The sequence below is a fragment of the Electrona antarctica genome (assembly GCF_951216825.1).
Source record: "Electrona antarctica genome assembly, chromosome: 12".
In the NCBI taxonomy this organism is placed as follows: domain Eukaryota; kingdom Metazoa; phylum Chordata; class Actinopteri; order Myctophiformes; family Myctophidae; genus Electrona; species Electrona antarctica.
In genome coordinates this window covers 26,296,753-26,321,104 of record NC_136793.1, presented here as the reverse complement: position 1 = coordinate 26,321,104, position 24,352 = coordinate 26,296,753, and the positions used below count along the sequence as shown (strand labels likewise).

The 24,352-nt window shown below is 44.6% G+C and overlaps 1 protein-coding gene across 1 annotated transcript in view; it reads left to right on the top strand.

Moving 5' to 3' along the window:
• The window catches only part of aopep (aminopeptidase O (putative)), a 122,049-nt gene that overhangs the window by 25,792 nt on the left and 71,905 nt on the right, over positions 1 to 24,352 (top strand). Inside the window, exons 7-11 of the mRNA XM_079517127.1 lie at positions 6,233 to 6,440; positions 7,928 to 8,034; positions 21,829 to 21,931; positions 22,999 to 23,106; positions 23,878 to 23,921. Of these exons, the coding sequence (XP_079373253.1) occupies positions 6,233 to 6,440; positions 7,928 to 8,034; positions 21,829 to 21,931; positions 22,999 to 23,106; positions 23,878 to 23,921 (570 nt within the window). The remainder of the gene's footprint in view (positions 1 to 6,232; positions 6,441 to 7,927; positions 8,035 to 21,828; positions 21,932 to 22,998; positions 23,107 to 23,877; positions 23,922 to 24,352) is intronic.

Sequence of the window (24,352 nt, the reverse complement as noted above, 5' to 3'; positions counted from 1 at the left end):
ACATTTTCACGATTTTTCAAAAATAGCAGACCTACAAGCTCGTAGCGCGCCACTCGGTGGCGCGCTATGAGCTTGTAGATCTGCTATTTTTCAATAGCTAAATTATAACATAATGTTTAAAACACCAAAAGGGGTTCCCGCCCAAAATGGGTTAACTGTCCTTTTGCGCAGATCACGCAAACCTCAGCAAAAAGAAAAGGACAATATCGATGGCCTCCAACTGTATGCACTTGTGTGTAGGTCCCTGTCATCACCTGATGTCAGTCAACAAGCTAGTTATTGTGAAAGGTGCTGTTGTTATGTACCACCAACATGGTGGGATGACACTATTTGTCACCGTAGTGACGGATTCCGACTCCCTCAGAGGAGCATGTGCAGGCGCCATCCCTGAAAGACTGCCTTTGTATTTCACACACACACACACACACACACACACACACACACACACACACACACACACACACAGTACTGTAGGAACTGACAACAAAGGCGTGTTTATCCAATTGTGGTCGAATAAGATTAGGCTACAAAGAAACTCATAAAGCTAATGTTAGCATCTCCTGCTCCAGTGAGAGCCTTTGTTTGTGTAATCAGGAAAAACACAGGATTAGATTTGTCTGGGATGCTGTCTCGGAAATGATGCCCAAAAGGACCCCATTGTATGATGTTGACATGTTCTTAAATAACAGAGGGCAATGGCCTGACTTCTATCTGATAAAACAGTCCTCAGGGAAATAAAGACTAGTTGTATTGTTCACATATCCGATTTTGTTTCCCACTAAAATAAGCTGTCTGGCACACCCAGCCTAGCCTACGTCTGTATACTGTACACTCTTTTCCTGTATAATTGACTTAGCTTGTCACAATAATTGGGTTATAGCGAGGAAAGAAAATACCTCCTCTGTTGCCTAGTGTTTAAAGATGCTCATCTTTCCTTGAAGTGCAACTCATTTGTATAGTTTTCTGTAATTCATCAAAGGCGGTAATCAGTGGGCTGGGCTCATCGTAGCTATGCGAGTACAATATCCACAGGTAAATTCCGGTGCTGTATTGTTAAACAAATGTTACAGTATGCTTAGAAAAGCATTGTGTAGTAAAAGTTACATTTTAAGAAAAGAAAAGAAAAAGGCTTACGCAAATTTCTGGTGAACATTCTCCTGAAAAGTTGAGCTAGATACATTTGTTTTGTTGTGTAAATTAAGTAATGAACACATTTTTGACCAGTTGTAGGCCAATTTGCAAAACCCTTTGAAATGTGTCTCCTCTTGTGTGTTTTCCAAAGCGAGCTGCAATTTGCCATAGATTTTCAACCATGTCAGGTGAATGGTCGTTGGAACACTAAACTTGTAGAGAGTTTGAATAGAACCCTTGACAGTCTAGTGCTGTTATATGAGCCAGGAGAGAGAGAAACCATTCATTCGCACCTCTGTGACCCTTCTCCCATTCTCCTGTTGAAGAATAGCCTGCCTCTCTCATGCATAGCCAGCCCCAAGCCCCTTGAGGCACCCAGGGCCTGTTACATAAGACAGGAGCAAAGAATGCTCCAGAAAGGTCTTCAGCCATGACCTTGGCTTTGACAGAGTGCTGCTATTGGTTCCTGTTCTGCCAGCGCTGTCTCACAATTACAAAAGCGAAGTCAAACATCTCCAGTGTCGAGTCTGTGTCTAGCAGACGCAGCCTGGATGAATGTGTTTGAATACAGGGATGCGTTCACATTTCTAACATTCAAATAGTCATGCCAGTCTCCAGATTAGATTACCATATATTGTGTGTGTGTGTGTGTGCGCGTGTAAACCGGACCACGGGCCAATGTAATGCTGTTATTATAGGTTAGGGTGGTAAATGGTGCCATTTGTTGCGAGTGATCTGAACACAACAACCCCCCCCCCCCCCCCCCCCCCCCCATGGGATGTTATTTGCCAGCTATGTATATGTTCATAACCCCCCTTTACACCATATATTAAGCGGTTTAGCCGAAATCAGGTTTTACCATTGGTCCGGTTGCTAGGCAGCGCCTTCGTCACCCCCAACACCAGGATCTTTGCCCACGGCCCCCATTTACAGTAACAGTACCTCCAGTCAAAGTAGAATTTTTGATGCCTCATATCTCTGAAACTACCTATGAGCGCTGTCCATGGTTTTTCTGATGCATCCGAGGTTCGGATGTCATTTGTGATTTTGTCTCGCACCGCTCCCGACATGTTAACGTTTAATATATAGCGTTTAATAATAGCCGATCGTTACAATGGTGGTCTCCAGGCCGGGAAACCGGAAATGAAGATGACCAAATATAGGCAAAAACACATGGCAGGGTTTACCTACACCCTGCTGCCACCTTGTGGCACAGAAATAATTAAGTGCCTATTTATGTACACTATGTTTTGATTTGAATTATGCATTCATTAAAAACACTGTAATTTAATTTTGTAGGAAAGAAGCAATGTGGACAAAAACACCTGCTTTAGAGGACTGTAGGATGACAGCTAAAGGTAATAAAACAGTTTTAGGGCGAAACTCCCCTTTAAGACCAGTAAAACCAGTCAAAGATGGTAACTATTCAAAAAGCTTGAAGATGATAATCATATTTATTTTAACATTCTTATTTTTTATTATGTTCAAATGCAGAGTTCAAATTACACTTAGTGTCTTAATGATCTGTAGTGTATTAATATGAATATGCTAATGCTTAAAGTTTTGTGTAAAGCACTTTGAAATACCTTGTTGTTGAAAGTGCTATACAATTAATCTTGCCTTGCATTTGGCCTAGAGCAGTGGAGTTATTATAAAAATGTGTGTTACATACCTTGTAGCCTATAATCATTTGTGAATGGTTTGGACAACTCTCTTTGCCCAAATGCTCCCAAATACAGTACTTATTCGGGGGCAAACTTTGGGTCTCTACAATATATGTAAAGTGTCTTGAGACAACTTGTTGTGATTTGATACTATAATAAAATGTAATTGAACTCTTGCAGCATCACTGAATTGCAGTATAGGCTTAGAGTGTGAATGAGAGTCGGGATCGTTCCAAACCCATTTAAAGTTGTTCTCCCTTGGCAAGCTAGTCACTGTGTGTTTAGTGGAAATATTTTCCAAATACTAATCCAACCTGACATTTAACCCTTTGATAAAGAGGAAAGGGAGTGCTGAGAAGGTGAAACACATAATAAAGGAAAAGCAACATCCACATTTACAGAGAATTCACTAACTCACATTTGTAAACCATTATAATGGAATCCCTGTTATATCCTCTGAGTTCTGATTGGCTCAAAGCTTTGATAAGTTACTGTTATTGGCTGAAAGGTTCAAAAAGGCTGTTAAATGTCTGTTCAGCAAAACACACACACACACACACACACACACACACACACACACACACACACACACACACACACACACACACACACACACACATACACACACAGGTTGCTTAAGCCATCTCTCTGTGGAAACAAAAATCACTCTATGCCACTTATCATTTGAATTTGTCAAGGTTGATCACATGTCACACCTTGGCTTAAAGACTGATACATATACATGCACAAACCAAACCAACCCAACACGCCTATAGAGAGAGGTATGTGAATTCTAATCTGACACAGGCTGTGTTTTTCTTTTCTTTTTTCCTATGGGAAGACAAACAGCCATGTATCCTCGGCTAACCTTTTCACAGCAGTCTGAAAACTCACCTTTTCTGACCCCAGCACTTACTGTAGTTCTTTGCATCTGAACTTGTTGTGTAGATGCATGTTGTTTCTATGTTAGATGCTAGATGTCTTACCTACCTACCTACTGTAAGTTACATTGTTTATATGTTAGATGCTAGATGTCTTACCTGCCTACCTAAGTTACACTGTTTATATGTTAGATGCTAGATATCTTACCTGCCTACCTAAGTTACACTGTTTATATGTTAGATGCTAGATGTCTTACCTGTCTACCTAAGTTACACTGTTTATATGTTAGATGCTAGATGTCTTACCTGTCTACCTAAGTTACACTGTTTATATGTTAGATGCTAGATGTCTTACCTGTCTACCTAAGTTACACTGTTTATATGTTAGATGCTAGATGTCTTACCTGCCTACCTAAGTTACATTGTTTATATGTTAGATGCTAGATGTCTTACCTGCCTACCTAAGTTACATTGTTTATATGTTAGATGCTAGATGTCTTACCTACCTACCTAAGTTACATTGTAGTACGTACAGCACTGGTTCTTAACCCATTTAGACCTGGGAACCTACAAATGTCTTCTAAATGTTTCTATTGATTGATTGATTGAAATATTTATTAACAGTTTGCAGAATTACAGTACATTTCAAGCACAAACTCAATACAAAGGCTGTTAACTGTGAGTGGACAACCCAATTAAGCATTACATTTGTTTACAAGAGGGTCCACCTTGTTCAATTCATCAAATGAATATATCAGTGGATCTCAAACAATTTAATGTCAAGGACCCCCACAAATATATGTAATTGGCCGCCGACCCCCATCTGAAAATACGTTGTTCCAGGGACACCCCAGAAGCAATGATTTGAGTTAAAAAACGTTGGCTCTGAAAGAATATATATTCAATGATTTGCACTACATTTTCATGATTTTTCAAAAATAGCAGACCGCCACGCTACGGGTTTAGGGTGTTCCAGGGTGTTCCAGGGCGTTTAGGGTGTTCCAGGGCGTCCCCACAGCTTCACCCCATTTTATACTTTGGTTATTCGCAATATAGTCCATACATGCTGACTACGTGACGCAACGCGACAATGTCTACAACAGGTATTGCATAACCTGGTGGGGCATGCATTCCCAACTTGCATAATTCCGGACTTCCTTGCATTGTTCCTACACTAGGCTGTGTAGTTTTTGAAAATACTTTTTTGAATAATCTCTCTATAAATGCATGAAATCTCTTCATGTGTGTGCATCTGTTCGTTTTTGTACACAAATCTCTTAGGGCGGTCCCTGGTACAGAATATTTTCAGACGGGGTTCCGTGGCACATGAGAATGTTTGAGAACCACTGACGTACAGTACTAGTTTTCTTTGCACTCCAGTTACTTCAATGCTTGTTGACTCGGTGAATGCCGCTTACTCCAGACTTGCTCTTTGTAAGTCGCTCTGGGTAAGTGTCTGCTAAATGCCTGAACTGTAACCCACACAGCTACTTTCCTAACACAAGCTACTTTCCACAATTTAGTTTTTAAATGACATTTCCTGGTGGGTTAAGGGAAGGGTGATGCAAACCTTGGCTTCAATTCATGTCCTTTGTTGCATGACATACGCTCTCTAGTCCAACATCTCTGCTTTGTTTACCCTTTAGTAAGGAAGACAGGTCATTAAAAATGTAAGAGCAAGTTAAGGGTCATGTTTTCAATCATATTTAGCATGTAAATTATAGCTTGAGGGGTTTAGGTGATAATGTCTGCAAACTGTGGAAGTGAAGGAAAGTAGACCTACCGTATCACCCTGCCAAATAAAACCAAAAACATCTGACTAATGCTGCAAGACTTCAGGCCTGGGGATGAATGTGAAGATATTTTTGGTGTATGATGACAACATTCTGGAATATAACCCTGTAAACGGTGTATTTCTTTAGATGATGCTACGGATTGAAGGTAAATGGAGGGTAATTTCCTCATAATTGAGTTCCAAGGAACATTCAGTTCTTGCTTGATATTTGTTCAGGTTGGGTAGCGAGGTTTTGTCGAAACAGTTTGATGATTAAACTGTCCTCAAACGCAATAACAGAGTAAATGTGGATAGAGAAAAATAAACACACAGTATTGGTGTACTCACAACACAAACATACAAGCATGAGGACATGCATGAAGAACACACGTCACACACATGGCTGTCACATGGCGTCACTGAGACTGCATCCTCTTTAATGATAGGTGCAGTGCATTCCCTCAATAACGATCTCTTTGCAGGGTTGATACCTATGTCTGCATCTCTATGTCTCTGTAGCTCTCTTTCTCATTCTCCTTGCATCTTTCTCACTTTCTATCTATCTCATAATGTATTCATATGTATTTACACTTACTGTTCCTCATCCTCGCAAAAAAAGTTACCCCAGTCACAATTGATTTATCCTTTTAGACCAAGTGTTTGACTACAGTCAAACTCTGCTGCTGTTTACATTTCTGTCTAATACAATATTCAATCAATCAATCAATCCAGGAACACAGCACAAATAACATGTGTTCGTTGTTTTCTTTGTCTCTCCCCAGTCCCCATGTTGTGTTTCTGTCTCAGAGCGTGTTGTGTGCTGACGGTGCCGGTGAGAGGGGCCGGTCTCTGTGTGGTTCCAGGCTGTGCCATGAGCTGGCCCACTCCTGGTTTGGCCTAGCTATAGGAGCAAGAGATTGGACTGAGGAATGGATCAGTGAGGGCTTTGCCACCTACCTGGAGGACATCATCTGGGCCCAAGCTCAGCAGGTATTAGAATTTGCCCAAGATGGTGACCACCTAACGAGTGGGCATTTAACTGTGTACTGCATTTACTGTGTCTATGCAGCATGCTACCTGAAACGGCAACCAATCTTTCGATCCAGTAATCTAAACAGGCGATGCAGCTCCATGTGTAATCACATGGTATGCTCTCAGATTGGTTCAAGCTGTGGGAATCAAAGTGCATTTCAAGCTACAGTATTCTATGCTACTAGCAATGTGTTCTGAAATATCACTGAATGCTTAATGTAGTCTTCGCTAAGTCAGTTTACTGCGGCCGTCTTGAAAAGGTCTGCCATTGGAAAGTCATCTACTGTATATCTCAGTGGTTGAAAGAAAAGAAACATCATTAAAAACAATATCAAGACGGATCAGGGTTTGTGATGTTTATATTGTAGTCTCCTTCGTCTGCCTCCTTCAGCTTCCTAAACCACTGACACATGATCCTCTCGATTTGGGCAAGTGCTACGGTACAGTTACTCTGGCAAACTCACTTTGACATGCTAAAGTTTAATTGGCGCCATTTTGGTCCCAAACTTTCCCAAACTTTCCCAAGGCGACGCTTGTGTAGCTGAAGTTCCATGTTGACTGTCATCAGTACGGAACATTAAATTCCAACATGGAACAGAGTAGCAGGCCCTGTGTTTATCTGTGTCTATGTATGTTTCCATCATAAAGGCAGTGGAAAAACAGAAACAGATGATTTAGGTGGGGCAGGGTGTGATGACGTTCAGGGTTTTCATGTTGCTACAGATCTAATACTCCCATACTTAACACACCGTCTAGAATTACCCAGAAATGTTTCTCCCACGTCTGTGCTATTTAATCATGTGACTTTCCGAAGGGACAGCTACACAGTAAAATCTATAGTGTTCATTTAACTGAGTAGAGACTGCCATTTTATTGGTGCTCAAAGAAAAACACAATTGGTACTAATAATTTTAGACCCTCCAGAAAAATGCAATTATGCATATTTTACCACACAATCAGCCAAATGGCGCAGATTATTTTCACACATATTTTGCAACTTCCTGCACATTTCACTGCATAAAATCACATAAAACCCTGCATATTTTGCAACTTTTCATATATTTCACAACTTTGCGCATATTTAGCTTTTTTTGTAGCACATTTTGCATTTAAAAATGTTCTGCAAATTTTGCAACTTTTCGCATATTTCACAACTTCCAGCAAAAAAATCACATAAAGTCCTGCATATTTCAAGGATTTTAGCCCACAGAATCAAGGATTTTTGCCCGCGTTTTTCTGGAAGGTCTAATCTAATTGACCATATTTATTGATTTTTGTTGGAATTTATCTCTAAATGTTTTTGCTTTGTGTGTTATATCTATTGTTCTCAATCATTCTCCCACCCCCTGCTACCTCCTACACTTTCTTTCCGACCTCTCCTCTCTCTCTCTCTCTCTCTCTCCCCTCCATCTCTCCTGCCCGCCTATCCCTCTCCATGGCTTCAGCTCTCCCCATTAGAGACAGCAGAGCAGTGTGACCTGAAAGCACTGCTGAGGTGGAGGCGACTCTCTGACGAGCTGCACAACTCGGAGGAGCACCTACAGGTCCTCAGGTGAGTGTGACTCATTGTCATTGATCAACCCAACAGTCAGTCTGATGGACTTCAGGTGAGTGTGACTCATTGATCAACCCAACAGTCAGTCTGATGGACTTCCAGAGGCTGATGGGCGTACCATTAACACGGCACAGTTGTGGTCGTGATTTCTGCAAGGCCGTGGACCATAAATAACGGAAGCTGCTAAAACGGTTTCTGATAAATTCTTATTAACCTTCTGCTTGATAAAATGGCAGATCACGCTGAGAGCTTGACTCAAACTCGCACTTCTGCAATTGCTTCTGCAATTAATCCCACAGGGGAAATTCTGTTTTAGCTTCACCCAGTTGTTGGCTGCTGAGGTTGTCATACTGAGGCGCTCGGGAGGGGGGTTAGGGGTTAAGTGTCTTGCTCATGGACTCATGGACACCTCAGCCTGGCTGAGATACTCAATAGTTGCAGCCCAAATTGCCATCCTGGCTATTCAAATGAAACGGCACACTGTTCATACATTCTTTGCTCAGTGGTTGTCCTTATATTCTGATAACCCAAAGCCTTCAGTTGCCACCATACAGAAATGGCTGCTCATGGGAAGTTCTCTAAATAACAATATATAATATATGAACCTTTATTGAGAAAGGATATCCCCTTGAGATTCGAGTCACATCTCGTTTTCGAGGGGGTCCAACAGCATACAGCAAATACAGAGCAATACAATAGACAGAAACGTTTCAACAAATACATCCATGCATACATTACAAAACAATACAGAAAGCTCTCCCAAGCTGGCCGCTCCCACCCCACCTAATCACCCCGAAAATAAGGCACTTAATGCATCATGGTACTCGTATAGTAGACATAGATCAAGAATCAGAAATCAAAAATCAAAACAAACTGTTACTGTAACAGATACTGTATGCACATGCAGTAAAATGCTTTAACGAGATAGATACATAATTACAAACGTGCACATGCATAGATGTCAAATTACAGTATATTTGCAGATTAGTATGTTAGAAACAAACTAAGGCATATCAGAAGCAGGAGCAGGGTATTTGAAGATAAGTAAGGATAGAGACTTTAAAGATATTGAAGGAGTTGATTGATCTAAGAGAACTGGGGAGATTGTTCCAGTCATCCGGAGCTTTGTATTTGAAAGCACGAGCTTTCAAACAGAGCTTGCTTTACACAGTGCTCTTGTATAGTACCAGCTCATACTATTACACCCCTCATTTCCTGTGTAAAAGTAATGTCATCAAATGTGGGGATGACTGTTACTAAGTTCCAATGTCACGTTAGCCACTGAGCGTTTTATTTATTTAGTTTTGATTATCTTTGTGGCCACAGGTTTATGCAGAGCACATGTGCCCTCCCGTCACTGAGCACAAACATAGTTAACATTCATGATAAATGGGCTTCTGGGCACCCTCAAGAGTACCCTTCCAAAAAGTTTCATCTTTTGAATTTGGAGGACACCTTAGGTTACATTAGCCTTTAACTGAGTCTGCACAGGTATGTTGAATTGCTTTTGGGGCAGAATGAATTTCTTTACGTGTGTGTGTGTGTGTGTGTGTGTGTGTGTGTGTGTGTGTGTGTGTGTGTGTGTGTGTGTGTGTGTGTGTGTGTGTGTGTGTGTGCGTGTGTGTGTGTGTGCGTGCGTGCGTGTGCGCGCGCGCGCGCGCACGTGTGTGCACGGGCTCACATTCCTAGGATGCAGGTGTGGCGGGTGCGGCCAAACGATATATATCCAGGTGTAATGTACTGTCATGTCTTTAGCACACTCATGCACGTGCCCACAGACATGTGCGTGCGTATGGACGGACACACACACACACACACACACACACACACACACACACACACACACACACACACACACACCACGCATCACACAATCACTCTCCATCTTGACAGTGTGGGACCAACACCCAGGTTGTTTTATCCAGGGTGGAATCACAGTGTCACCAGGGGGATTATGGGTTCAAGCCCCAGTCAGGCTGTCTCAGGGTTTAACAATTTGAGGTTAGAGATTCTGGAACATAGTTCTGTCTCTAAACAAAAACAGCTCACCACATGTAGAAAAGGTTCGCTGCTGACTGCTAGAAATGCACGACAGGACGGCAACATCTATATTGCATTGATTTCATGGCACTTATACTCGCCGCTGCCAACTACGGTGCCTCACTAACGATGTGCTCTTAACACAATGTCAACACATGTTAGAGACACTTATAGAGGGATGCAATGTTTTTAAAATATTTATTATCCGGCTCAATTCAAAATCCTGTGCACTTCTAATTGTTGCTGAATTTGCTACCGCCAAATCTAATGTTTACTGTACTGTATACTTGGCAGTATTCAATCCATTATCAGTGAATTAGTTATACTAGAGCGGTGCCCGTTGGAGCCTCTACAGCGGTGGCCGCTGGGCACTGGCCTACTTGGAGCGATGCAAGTTGGAAATGCATGCCCCACCCAGATATTATGTCTGTGTCCCTTTTATGCCCATATAGCGGATGTCGGCCGGTTCACCCTCCTTCAGCCTCCTTCAGTTGTTTTTATTTGTGAAGCTGCGTATTTGTGAAAGGGTTAAATGTCATAGTGGCTTATGCTGGATGTCTGCCTGGATGTGGATCATTATGGGGGCATTATGGGGTGTGTTCCCCCATGAGGCAGCCCTAGGGGGCATTATGGGGTGTGTTCCCCCATGAGGCAGCCCTAGTGGGCATTATGGGGTGTGTTCCCCCATGAGGCAGCCCTAGGGGGCATTATGGGGTGTGTTCCCCCAAGAGGCAGCACTAGGGGGCATTATGGGGTGTGTTCCCCCATGAGGCAGCCCTAGTGGGCATTATGGGGTGTGTTCCCCCATGAGGCAGCCCTAGGGGGCATTATGGGGTGTGTTCCCCCATGAGGCAGCCCTAGTGGGCATTATGGGGTGTGTTCCCCCATGAGGCAGCCCTAGGGGGCATTATGGGGTGTGTTCCCCCATGAGGCAGCCCTAGGGGGCATTATGGGGTGTGTTCCCCCATGAGGCAGCCCTGGAGGGCATTATGGGGTGTGTTCCCCCATGAGGCAGCCCTAGTGGGCATTATGGGGTGTGTTCCCCCATGAGGCAGCCCTAGGGGGGCATTATGGGGTGTGTTCCCCCATGAGGCAGCCCTAGGGGGCATTATGGGGTGTGTTCCCCCATGAGGCAGCCCTGGAGGGCATTATGGGGTGTGTTCCCCCATGAGGCAGCCCTAGGGGGCATTATGGGGTGTGTTCCCCCATGAGGCAGCCCTGGAGGGCATTATGGGGTGTGTTCCCCCATGAGGCAGCCCTAGTGGGCATTATGGGGTGTGTTCCCCCATGAGGCAGCCCTAGGGGGGCATTATGGGGTGTGTTCCCCCATGAGGCAGCCCTAGGGGGGCATTATGGGGTGTGTTCCCCCATGAGGCAGCCCTGGAGGGCATTATGGGGTGTGTTCCCCCATGAGGCAGCCCTAGGGGGCATTATGGGGTGTGTTCCCCCATGAGGCAGCCCTGGAGGGCATTATGGGGTGTGTTCCCCCATGAGGCAGCCCTAGTGGGCATTATGGGGTGTGTTCCCCCATGAGGCAGCCCTAGGGGGGCATTATGGGGTGTGTTCCCCCATGAGGCAGCCCTAGGGGGGCATTATGGGGTGTGTTCCCCCATGAGGCAGCCCTAGGGGGCATTATGGGGTGTGTTCCCCCATGAGGCAGCCCTAGGGGGCATTATGGGGTGTGTTCCCCCATGAGGCAGCCCTAGGGGGGCATTATGGGGTGTGTTCCCCCATGAGGCAGCCCTAGGGGGCATAATGGGGTGTGTTCCCCCATGAGGCAGCTCTGGGGGGCATTATGGGGTGTGTTCCCCCATGAGGCAGCCCTGGGGGGCATTATGGGGTGTGTTCCCCCATGAGGCAGCCCTAGGGGGCATTATGGGGTGTGTTCCCCCATGAGGCAGCCCTAGGGGGCATGATGGGGTGTGTTCCCCCATGAGGCAGCCCTAGGGGGGCATTATGGGGTGTGTTCCCCCATGAGGCAGCCCTGGGGGGCATTATGGGGTGTGTTCCCCCATGAGGCAGCCCTGGGGGGCATTATGGGGTGGATCAGGGTGTTCCCCCATGAGGCAGCCCTAGGGGGGCATTATGGGGTGTGTTCCCCCATGAGGCAGCCCTGGGGGGCATTATGGGGTGGATCAGGGTGTTCCCCCATGAGGCAGCCCTAGTGGGCATTATGGGGTGTGTTCCCCCATGCGGCAGCCCTAGGGGGCATTATGGGGTGTGTTCCCCATGAGGCAGCCCTAGGGGGCATTATGGGGTGTGTTCCCCCATGAGGCAGCCCTAGTGGGCATTATGGGGTGTGTTCCCCCATGAGGCAGCCCTAGGGGGCATTATGGGGTGTGTTCCCCCATGAGGCAGCCCTAGGGGGCATTATGGGGTGTGTTCCCCCATGAGGCAGCCCTAGGGGGCATTATGGGGTGTGTTCCCCCATGAGGCAGCCCTAGGGGGCATTATGGGGTGTGTTCCCCCATGAGGCAGCCCTGGGGGGCATTATGGGGTGTGTTCCCCCATGAGGCAGCCCTAGGGGGCATTATGGGGTGTGTTCCCCCATGAGGCAGCCCTGGGGGGCATTATGGGATTTCTCCACACCTGACATGGTTAAATCAACAATGCAATGGGGGGATTCCATCAACACACACAAATGCGTGCATACATTTTTGTTATGGATTATGTTGTTCAAAGCCACATTAGCACTGTATCCACAAATAATTACATATATTATTTCCGAAGGAAAAAAACCTTTCACACCTTGGAGCGTGTCGGGGCATAAAGGAACGCTGTACTTACATGAAGCTCTGTGTGTGACAGAATTGGATCCACTTTTTTGGCTGAAATAATCCTTTTGGAATGGCAGGCCCATAACCGCAATGACTGTTTTCTGAGCCTTGGCATGCGGTTGTTTTTTGTTATTCTCTATAGTGGTATCGCTAATGTAACTATTGGTTTTGAACACGGGGTGCGTTGGGAGGTCACACGTACCCAATCCTCCAGGCTGCTCCAAGGTTGGGAACAGGCTTTGATACATACTACATACAGTACATGTCTTACCCTTTCTTTTAGCGGAAAAAAGTACTCCATTTGGACATGGCATTCCCAAGCTAGAGCCGTTTGAAAACGGCGTGCCTTGCTGCAAAACATGCGTAAAAAAACCCCAACAACAACCATTTCCGCGTTTCCAAATGACTGGGACCGGATTAGGATGTAAATTTGCGATCGTCTATATTTCTGTTTCCTACCGGGGAAACTGTCAGGTGATAAGAAGCGGCTTGCTCACTCCTCATGCAGTGAAGGAAGCATGAGCTCCGTTCGGGGCTCTCCCCAGGTTGTCAGAGGGGAGAGTATAGTGCCCCGTATTACAATTTACAGCTTAGGGTTACAAAATTGTGGGATCACATTTTTGATAAAAAGAATAGCCTGCCTGCATGTCACGGGTCCTGATCTGGCTCCACCACCGCGCTGCGTTTCAGCGGCGGTGAAACATGAGCTGAATAAACACTGCTTGGTTGTCAGAAATATTGAGAGAGGGCATATAATGTACAGAAACACACACGTACGCACACACACACATACACATACAGTGTGTACTGCACGCCTACCATATATTCTTCTTGATGGCACACACACACTGACACACGACACCTCACCAAGGACCACACGCAAACACCCCCTATTACCATGCACACGCAAATGGATGCATGTGCAGTGCACGCACACACATGCTAAATGGCAGGTTGTACTTTCCAAGTTCAGTGGGTCACTATCAACGCCTCCCCGAGCCAGCAGGGGCCCTCGGGAGGGGGGAGGGGAGGGGAGGGGGGGGCTGCTGTTTATCAGTCCATTTCAGATGAGTTATATTTAGGGCACACTGGGCCAGACACCATTCTCCCTGCTGATTTACTGGGCTGCTGGGAGCACTGCTCTACCTTATCCGGTTTCCACAGTCAACCCAGCGTAATTTGTCAGGATATGGCTCACAGAGCTATAAACCTGTGTGTGTGTGTGTGTGTGTGTGTGTGTGTGTGTGTGTGTGTGTGTGTGTGTGTGTGTGTGTGTGTGTGTGTGTGTGTGTGTGTGTGTGTGTGTGTGTGTGTGTGTGTGTGTGTGTGTGTGTGTGTGTGTGTGTGTGTGTGTGTGTGTGTGTGTGTGAGAGACATTAAGTTCTGTCTGTAATGGCTCCTGATTTCCTCCTGCTCCCTCTCTCTCTCTCTTTAACGCACACAGGTGCGCGCATGGCTACACACGCATGCAGCCATGCACGCACGAGCGCCACCTACGAGTCAGATAAGAGCACCATTTATTCTGAGATACATTGAGCTATTGTGTGATTTTCTAAGGCAGCGAGCGGCTATTTCTCTTAAGGCGCATAGTCAATCATCTCAGCCAAAGTGAAAAGGTGAAAGAGAGGGATTTACCCATCCATCCATCCAGCGGTCTGGACAGCAGGAAGGGCGGGACTCTTTTGTCTAACACGGTGGTGATGGATCAACCCTCCCTCCATCTCTAACCTCCGTGTTCCCGGGGTGTGTGTGACACACAAATACCGACTGACACAAACTCGGGAAGACACACACTCCATCATTGCTGGCCCTTTCATTCATGACTCCCTTTTTGCTAAGATTCTTTGTCATTTGTGTAGTAGCGCAACACAAACACACACACACACACACACACACACACACACACACACACACACACACACACACACACACACACACACACACACAGTTGCATACAAATCATGCGTGTACATGCACGGATACACTGAGCAGCACACTTGGTATCATGCTGTCTTAAAATAAGTCTCTGTCTTATCAGTGTACAGTAGGCATGTAACGATATATCGTATATCGATATATATCGATATCAATCCCGACGATATTAATCGATTCATTGAAATAAAAAAAATCGATTTACTGTAGAGGGGAGCTGTGTGTGTCTGTGACTGTGCCCAGGTGATGATGGTCGTTGATGCTCATCAAGGAAGGCAATTATGTTTCTGCACTGTCAAAAGTAATGCTACTTCTTTTGCAATGTAGTTAAATAAAAAATGTGAAAAAAGCTCGGGGGGGAAGATAAATGATATAAAATAAAATAAAACGGTAATTTTTCGGGAAAATATTTTTTGTTTAAAATATCGTGAAAAATCATATCGTGAACCTCATATCGTGATAGGAATCGTATGGTGAGTTGAGTGAATGTTACAGGCCTAGTGTACAGACAGACTGACAAGACAGGCAGTGGGTCAGCTTGGAGAAGGTCAGTGGATGGGGGGGGGGGGGGGGGGATTTACACCTCACTGCAAAAAAGAAAAGACAAAAATAATTGCAATAGACTCATACTGTAGGTGTTATTGATGTAAAGCAAGATAAATTGTCTCAAATTGATGAGGTCCTAATGCACGTAATGCATAACAAACTGGGAACGCTAAAATGAAATAGGTTGAGTATCGCTGCATGTGCTACAGTCATGGTAGCTCATGCTGCTCCATTGGCTGAACATGTTAGCAGACACCTGTTGGCCAGGAGGCTGCTTATTGCCCTGGAACAGTATTTGCAGTAAGTACTGTACTTGACTATCTCAGTGGCTCTCAACCAGGTGAATACTGTACTTGACTATCTCAGTGGCTCTCAACCAGGTGAATACTGTACTTGACTAGCTCAGTGGCTCTCAACCAGGTAGGTGAATACTGTACTTGACTAGCTCAGTGGCTCTCAACCAGGTAGGTGAATACTGTACTTGACTAGCTCAGTGGCTCTCAACCAGGTAGGTGAATACTGTAATTGACTAGCTCAGTGGCTCTCAACCAGGTAGGTGAATACTGTACTTGACTAGCTCAGTGGCTCTCAACCAGGTAGGTGAATACTGTACTTGACTAGCTCAGTGGCTCTCAACCAGGTAGGTGAATACTGTAATTGACTAGCTCAGTGGCTCTCAACCAGGTAGGTGAATACTGTAATTGACTAGCTCAGTGGCTCTCAACCAGGTAGGTGAATACTGTAATTGACTAGCTCAGTGGCTCTCAACCAGGTAGGTGAATACTGTAATTGACTAGCTCAGTGGCTCTCAACCAGGTAGGTGAATACTGTAATTGACTAGCTCAGTGGCTCTCAACCAGGTAGGTGAATACTGTAATTGACTAGCTCAGTGGCTCTCAACCAGGTAGGTGAATACTGTAATTGACTAGCTCAGTGGCTCTCAACCAGAGCCACTGAGCTAGTCAAGCTCAAAATCACATTTGAATCACCCCAAATGAATCACATTTGAACTGAGGACCCCACACCCACCCTGACAAGCACATGGAATCGTAGGAGTTGAGGCATTACATTTTGTTTGACCCGGTTCCACAGTTAAATATTGTGAAAATAGCAGATCTACAAGCTTTTGAAAAGCTTTAATTTAATTTATTTTCCAAAAATTATAAAATAAATAAAATAAAAAATAAAATCATGTGGGTACCACCACAGGTTGAGAACCACTGGACTAGCTAAGGAGATGTGTATCCATGTGTCTGTCCTATATAGCCAGCAGAGAGAGAGAGAGAGAGAGAGACACACACACACACACACACACACACACACACACACACACACACACACACACACACACACACACACACACACACACACACACACTATGATTCCTTGGAATTGAGTCTTCCAGGAAGCTGATGACTTCCTCTCTCAGTCCACTGAGCTCACCAAACAGCTCCCTGCTCTCTTCTGTTCCTGCTCGTTCTCCCACACTGCCCCTCCTCTTCTTATCCTCTCCCCTAGTCTCTCCTCTCACCGCCATTGTCATCTGCTTACTAGTCATGGCTAGATAGCTTTGGTGAAAAGCTCTCCTTATTTTGCCATTTCGTCTTGTCATCCCTCTAGCCCAGTGGTTTTCTGCCCTTTTCATATTAAGCCACAGACCACCATTTGATGAGATTTAGCCTCTCAGTCCCAAAACTTAGAATATTTTATTGTCGTTGTGGATTTGAGATTTTGTCCACAATTCCATGCTATAGTGATGTGGTACCATAGGAGAGATAACAGGCAAACTTTGATCAAAATAACAATTCTTCTACACTCTCTAATTGTGTAAAAGTCTTACAAATAATGCAGATGTTTAACTATAATTTAAAGATGGAGTGCCACGATTTCTTTTCCACCCCAAAACATGATCATCAGGTATTATTATAATATAAGGAGGAAGAACTAGTTCCAAAAAGTGTACAGTATTGTTAAAATCATGCTTTTATGTGGACACGCCCACCAGTTCATTAAGTATGCCTGGTTTGCCTGGTGGGTGGTGATGGGTGGTGATCCACCTGAACTGAAGCCGCACCCACAGCTGTAGTTGTATGATAAAGGGGGGAGGGGCTGATAGTATGATGTCACTATATTACTGTTTATTTCATTGGCCCGTTTGACTGTCAAGGGTTCAGCCTCCAGGAAGAAACCCTAAATACAAAGTTAATACACCATTGCACATAAAAACGACTCCAGTGTGTCTAATGAAGTCACCTCATAGACACATGAAAAATACAAAAATTGTGGCACTCAAGAGTTAGTCCCTTTGGTTACCAACTCTCCATTTAGCTAGGGACCACCTGGAACCCTCTCAAGGACCACTGGTGGTCCCTGGACAGCTGGTTGAAAACCACTGCTCCAGCCCACGCCATCTCCTTGACATTCTGTCCAAATTCAAAAAATGCATTGTGATCTACACGATCACAACGCATCGCATCACCACTATTGTGGTGCTTTTAGATTTTCTATGACGTCTTTATTGCTGGTGCCCCCCTCAAGGACCCCCGGGGGTACGCGGACCCAACTTTGTGAACCACTGAGGTAAATGATCCTATGAAAGTGGAAACGGCTGATACTGAGGACTGACTGAATGATTGATGGGAGAACGCTGAGAAACAGATTGTTCTGATATGCAGTGTGACTGAGCGTGTCGGTCTGTGTCTCTGGTGCTTTGCTTAAACACACTTAAAGGACCACTTCACCCATTTTAAACGTATCTTCATGTATTTTCTCTTCACTAATGCCATTTTTGGCTCTGAGGAGGGCAGTGGGCAGTTCAGAAACCCACCAGTGACATCATCGATAGGCATCGATCGTAATTTTGTGTGTGTGTGTGTGTGCGCGTGCGTGCGTGCGTGCGTGCGTGCGTGCGTGCGTGCGCGTGCATGCGGGGTCCTGTGTGTGAGTGCAGATCTGGTGATGAGGGGTATATTGATTGTTGGGGAGGGGGGGGGGGGGGTGTCAGGCGCCTGGTCTATCGACTTGGCAGGGGGCTGATCCTTGAAGACCCCTGTATTGGCACACTGAGTTAATCTGCTCTGCCTGATCAATACCAGCTAACTGAAACTATCATCGCACACAGCAGCCCACATTGTTTGCCCTTTATTGCCTCCACTGTAGTGTATGCGTGTTCATTTCCTCTGCATGGGTGAAGATGGGGATTTGTGTTTGAATGCATGGGTTTTTTTCCGGCACTGGCTGAAAGCCAGGGAGCAACACAGAGTCATCTTAATGACGTCAGTACTGAGCATTTTTGCATGATCTTTTGATACATTTTCCAATCTACATTCATAAATAAAAATGCCCTCCCACATGATTGGATTGATGATCAGTATCAGCCGATCAGGCTTCAGATGATTGGTCCCAAAAAACCTGATCTCTAGTCTAGTCCGTTTGAGTGGCGTTTGATTTATTATTCCTGAATTTTATTTGTATTATTTCCCCTCTAACAATTTACAATTTAGGCTACAACCACCCCTGTGTTAACATACTGTAGTTACTCTAATACTGTTATCTGACAAAAACTGTAGGTTATAACATATTAACATAACCCTGGTTATTTAACTAAAACATTTGCAATAGAACATCCCAATTGTTCTTAATTTACAGATTTTTTTTTCTCCATACATTCACGATGTTCTATAGAGCGTCGCAGTCCCACCCCCTTTCATGACAACGCCAGGCCCAGGAAATTATTCCCAATGCATATTTCCCATAGACATTTCAAAAAGTATTTATTTAAAGGAGAGGGGCTATTTCCGACCTCCAAGAGCCCCAGGTTCTCGCTGTGATTTTAGAATAACCACCGGGTAGAAAACAAGTCACCTCGCGGTACAAGTGTGGGGCCACTCGTCCTTATGAGGCTATGTGGACAAGTAATCTTTTTCCTCTCAGTGATAACACAGCTTGGTTCGTTCTGTAATGCAGAGGAAAAGGAAATGGGGAAGTGGAAGCGGAGGCGCGGCCGCGTTTTATGTGCTCGCACGGGAGCGCGCGCCACGTCATCACGCAAGAGGTCTTAAAGGAATAGGACCTTGTGAGTGTATGGAAAAATGTTTTCTGTAAATTAAGAACAATTGGAATGTTCTCACTAGCGTGTCTTGAGCCAAATGTTGGGTTCAAATAACTGGTATGGTATTTGTTATTTATTATGAACATTGATCATCATTTGAGTGCCTGTACACCAGGGTTCCCCAATTACTTTTCCTCAAGGGCCATATTTTGACTAGGGTACCAGGCTGGGGGCCGAGTCCGCACGCACAAGGTCGAGGTCTTGCCCTGAAAATTCATTTTCAGGGCAAGACCCCATTTGAAAAGGATGCCCAGTTTGACATGCATAGGCTACTGACCCATATGCATATAGGGGAAACATTGGTGTGTGTGTGTGTGTGTGTGCGTGCATGCGTGTGTTTTCATGGGGTTCTAGGTGGTGGACACTGGACACACTCATTAACATCTGTAATTTCAGTTGGCCAATGTGTGCCTATTGTCTTGGTTTGATTTGCAACAACATCCAAAAAAGCATCTGTTCTTATGACACATAATTTTAACTGGTAGTGACTGGTAATGATATTTTGCAAACAGCATAAAAATGTAACCCCTACTGATAAAATATAACCAAATGCACCCAACATAATATCTGCCAAGCAGTTGTCATCCTCAATGGTGTTATGGGAAAGCATACAAAATGTAACCCCTGATTATATGTCTGGACTCAACAGTGTTTTGGTGTTCCCTTCAGCCTACCGTCTATGCTAGGACACCACATGAAATGATGTAATGTACTGCACAGAGAAACGCACGCACGCACGGCGCTCACACAGTGTGTGTGTGTGTGTGTGTGTGTGTGTGTGTGTGTGTGTGTGTGTGTGTGTGTGTGTGTGTGTGTGCGCGCGCACACATACACACACACATGAAAGATAGAAGCCAGTGTGATCTGATTTGTTTGAAATCAGTCTTTGTAATCAGTTTGTGTATGTATATGTGTGTCAGTGATGCAGGCAAGAAGCAAGAGTGAGTGCTTGCCATTGTGTGTGTAAGAATAAGACAAAGCATGTGTGAGAGACTGAGCGACACATGCCTTTATCTTAGTGTAAGTGAGTGAGTATATGTATGTACAGGTACGTATGTGTGTATCAGCATGTTTAAGTATGTTTAGGCATATGTAAGCATAATTTGTGAGTCATGGGCTGTAAAGCCAGAGCGTATTGCTGTGAAGTGGTAATACACACTATACTGTAGTATGCCATTATAAATCTGAAGTCTGCCTCGGGCAGCTACTGTATAAGGCAGGCAGTGTACTGCTCACCATTGAGATGATTGGAGTGTGGCTGCTGACATTGTACTCTTACTGTGTGTGTGTGTGTGTGTGTGTGTGTGTGTGTGTGTGTGTGTGTGTGTGTGTGTGTGTGTGTGTGTGTGTGTGTGTGTGTGTGTGTGTGTGTGTGTGTGTGTGTGTGTGTGTGTGTGAGAGACTTGGTTTTCCAGAATAAAAATAAGTAAAAGAAACAGCATATTTAAATAGAATAATGAAATACACTGCTGAATCACAAGCAGAACATGTCTTAGCATAAGCACTCATTGAGAGAAGGAAGGCACGCTTTGGATCATAGTTTCTGGTCAGCTTCAGCGTCATGCTGAGCAAGGTGATCCATGGCTGCAATATAATCATAAAATGTATTAAGACTGACATTCATGTTATATCAAAACTTTTAGTTAATGCAATGGACTGGAAATAGAATAATATTCATCTTTCTTAATTAATTAAGAAAGCAATAACCTATTATTTACATAATTATTATTTACATAATTATTATTTATATATTAAATATTTACATCATATTTAACATCCGCCCTGACTACTGGCCAAATGTTGCACACCAGCTGGCTTGTGCTTTACCCTTGTTTGCCACAGGCTTAGAGAACCCAATATAGCCGTGAATCACACACTTCAACACAGTACACTACATACAGTACTGTGTGTACACATTGGCAGCAAGTACAGTATCACGCTGCAAACTCCACGGAGCAAAGTAAAACGGCACTACAAAATGAATTACAGCCAAGCGCATTAGTTAAGCAGGGCAATCCAAGTGGAGCGTAATAGCTCTTCTCCTTAATGACAGCCAAAGCGCAAAGGATGAAAGGATATCCGGTTATGTAGGATCTTCAAAAGGCATTCGACACTGAGTCGACTGATGCAAAGATTTGTCTCCATGTAGCCTGTCTACCCATAATGATGTAATTTATTACATCCCTTCCCCTCATTGCCCTGTGCCTCATACTCGCACACAACCCCAAAACATTGTCATCAAATGCCCCAGACAGACTGAAATGATGCAGGGAGGTAGGGTATGCCTCCTGGCAGAGATTACACTGTGCTCACCTTTCTTCATTCGTTGTTCTCTCTAACTGTCTCTGTCATTTTATGTGCTGTCTGTCTATTGCCCTTCTGTAGACCCAACATGGAAAAAACAGGCCAGGTGACTGAGTCTGGCTCCTCCATGGTTAAACATGCCCTCAACCCTGACAAGACATTCATGCAAGTTCACTATCTCAAGGTAAGAGAGCCCTGCTTGGTGGGAGGATTGAAGGGTGGAAGGGAGAGCCCTGCTTGGTGGGAGGATTGAAGGGTGGAAGGTAAGAGAGCCCTGCTTGGTGGGAGGATTGAAGGGTGGAAGGGAGAGCCCTGCTTGGTGGGAGGATTGAAGGGTGGAAGGTAAGAGAGCCCTGCTTGGTGGGAGGATTGAAGGGTGGAAGGTAAGAGAGCCCTGCTTGGTGGGAGGATTGAAGGGTGGAAGGTAAGAGAGCCCTGCTTGGTGGGAGGATTGAAGGGTGGAAGGTAAGAGAGCCCTGCTTGGTGGGAGGATTGAAGGGTGGAAGAGAGCCCTGCTTGGTGGGAGGATTGAAGGGTGGAAGGGAGCCCTGCTTGGTGGGAGGATTGAAGGGTGGAAGGGAGCCCTGCTTGGTGGGAGGATTGAAGGGTGGAAGGTAAGAGAGCCCTGCTTGGTGGGAGGATTGAAGGGTGGAAGGGAGCCCTGCTTGGTGGGAGGATTGAAGGGTGGAAGGGAGCGAAAGAATGGACAAGAAGAAAGGAGGGAACATTATACTGTAAAGCCAAATTCCAATACCCAAAATCTAGGCCACTCGCTCACTCCAGCATGGTGGTGTTACAGTGAAATTGGTGACCTGCTGAAATATGTGACAAGCGTGTAGACAATCACATAATGTCAGTGTCTGAATTTTAATCGTTGCAGTTTGTTCATTAGCAGAGTTCAACCTAGCGGTATTCAGGCCACATATTTAAAGTCCTCCATGTAAGTTGTATGAAGTCCACATGATGGTAACATATTTTGACAGGTCACCATTTTCACCATAATTGAGTGACCGAGTGAGTGCGAGTGGCTTAAGGGTGCAGGAGGAAGGAAGGATTGAGTAGTGAAGGGAATGAAGGAGCAGATAATTAATTAAATGCATTATTGTATGTGAGTCCTGCCTGCAGTGCCATTTTTTATTTGGACTTTTGAGTGTCCGTTCAGTTGTAATGGACATGAATGTGCTCTAGAGTTCCACTTTATTGTCTTTGATGGATCTTGTTGTCTTGGTCGATTGTTTGTGTTCCATCCAGGGCTACTTCCTTCTCAGGTTCTTGGGCTCTCAAGTGGGAGAACAGCAATTCATTGACTTCTTCCGACTTTTTGTGAAGAAGTATCATGGTCAACTCATTCTGTCTCAGGTAAAGGCTTTATGTATTATAAATGTAACCTGTATGTTTTATATATATATATATATATATATATATATATTACCTGATTAACTGACCATATTTATTTTGCACAGGAAAGGGTTTCCCCTCCCCCAGAGTATGAAGTAAATAGACGTGATAATATCATCAGTTGAACTTGATCATGATCTTTTTCATGCTCAGCCACGTTACGAACCACTGATAAAGATAAACCATATAGATAGACCATTCTTATTTGATGTGTTATCTATCACTGATAACCCTGCTACTTTCATGAAGATGTTTAAGAAATGAAATGTTAATTTGAATGTAACACTGCTTCAATGGTTCAAAGAACACCAAACGCATCTCAGATTGATGACCGTAGCTCAGCCCAGCCACGTATGTTTATCCTACTGGGACCGTGTGGCTGAGTGATCACACCTGTGTGTGTGTGTGTGTGTGTGTGCGTGTGCGTGTGCGTGTGCGTGTGTGTGTGTGTGCGTGTGCGTGCGCGTGCGTGTGCGCGCGTGTGTCACAGTGTGCATGCGTGCACATTTCAGTGCCTGTGGGTGTGTGATTTGTCCCACCTGGCTTCTGCTTCTACAGTGGCAAGCTGGGCTCTCTCACTAAGTAATGAATGTTTCATAAACACACTTTGAGGTCATGCTGGTGACCCCAGAACAAGCAGGCCTCTCTATTGCTTTATTCCCTCACACTCTCTCCCACTCAAAATCCCTCCATTCTCTACCCACTGCTATTTTCTTGTCATTTTCTTGACAGGACTTCTTGAGAATGCTGCTGGCTACATTTCCTGACATGGGAAGGTATGTAACTGACCGTTAGTAAAGTTTTAGAGTTAATCCAATAGATTACCGGTAGGTTAATTGATTTTGATTAATGTAATACTTTATTATCAAAATGTACTTGAAGTACCAAAAGTAAAAGTACTCATTGTGCAGCATGTCCCATTTCAAGTTTTCAAATGTATCAAAATCTTTTGAAATGGTAGAATGCCAATGTTTTCCAATACAGGACAATACCCAAATACGTGACCTCATCTTTGCTTGTGGTTGCATTTTCCGGGGACTTACTGAGGTTGTTTTTGGACCTAAAAAGAATGAGTTCTGTTTTTCCCAGGTGTAAAGCCAAGTGCAGATACTGTATTGCTGAGCTCAGTGTTGAGAGTTTGTTCGACCTGTAATTTGTTCCCTATATGACACCAGGAGCGCTGAGTCATCCTCGAACAGGAACAAAT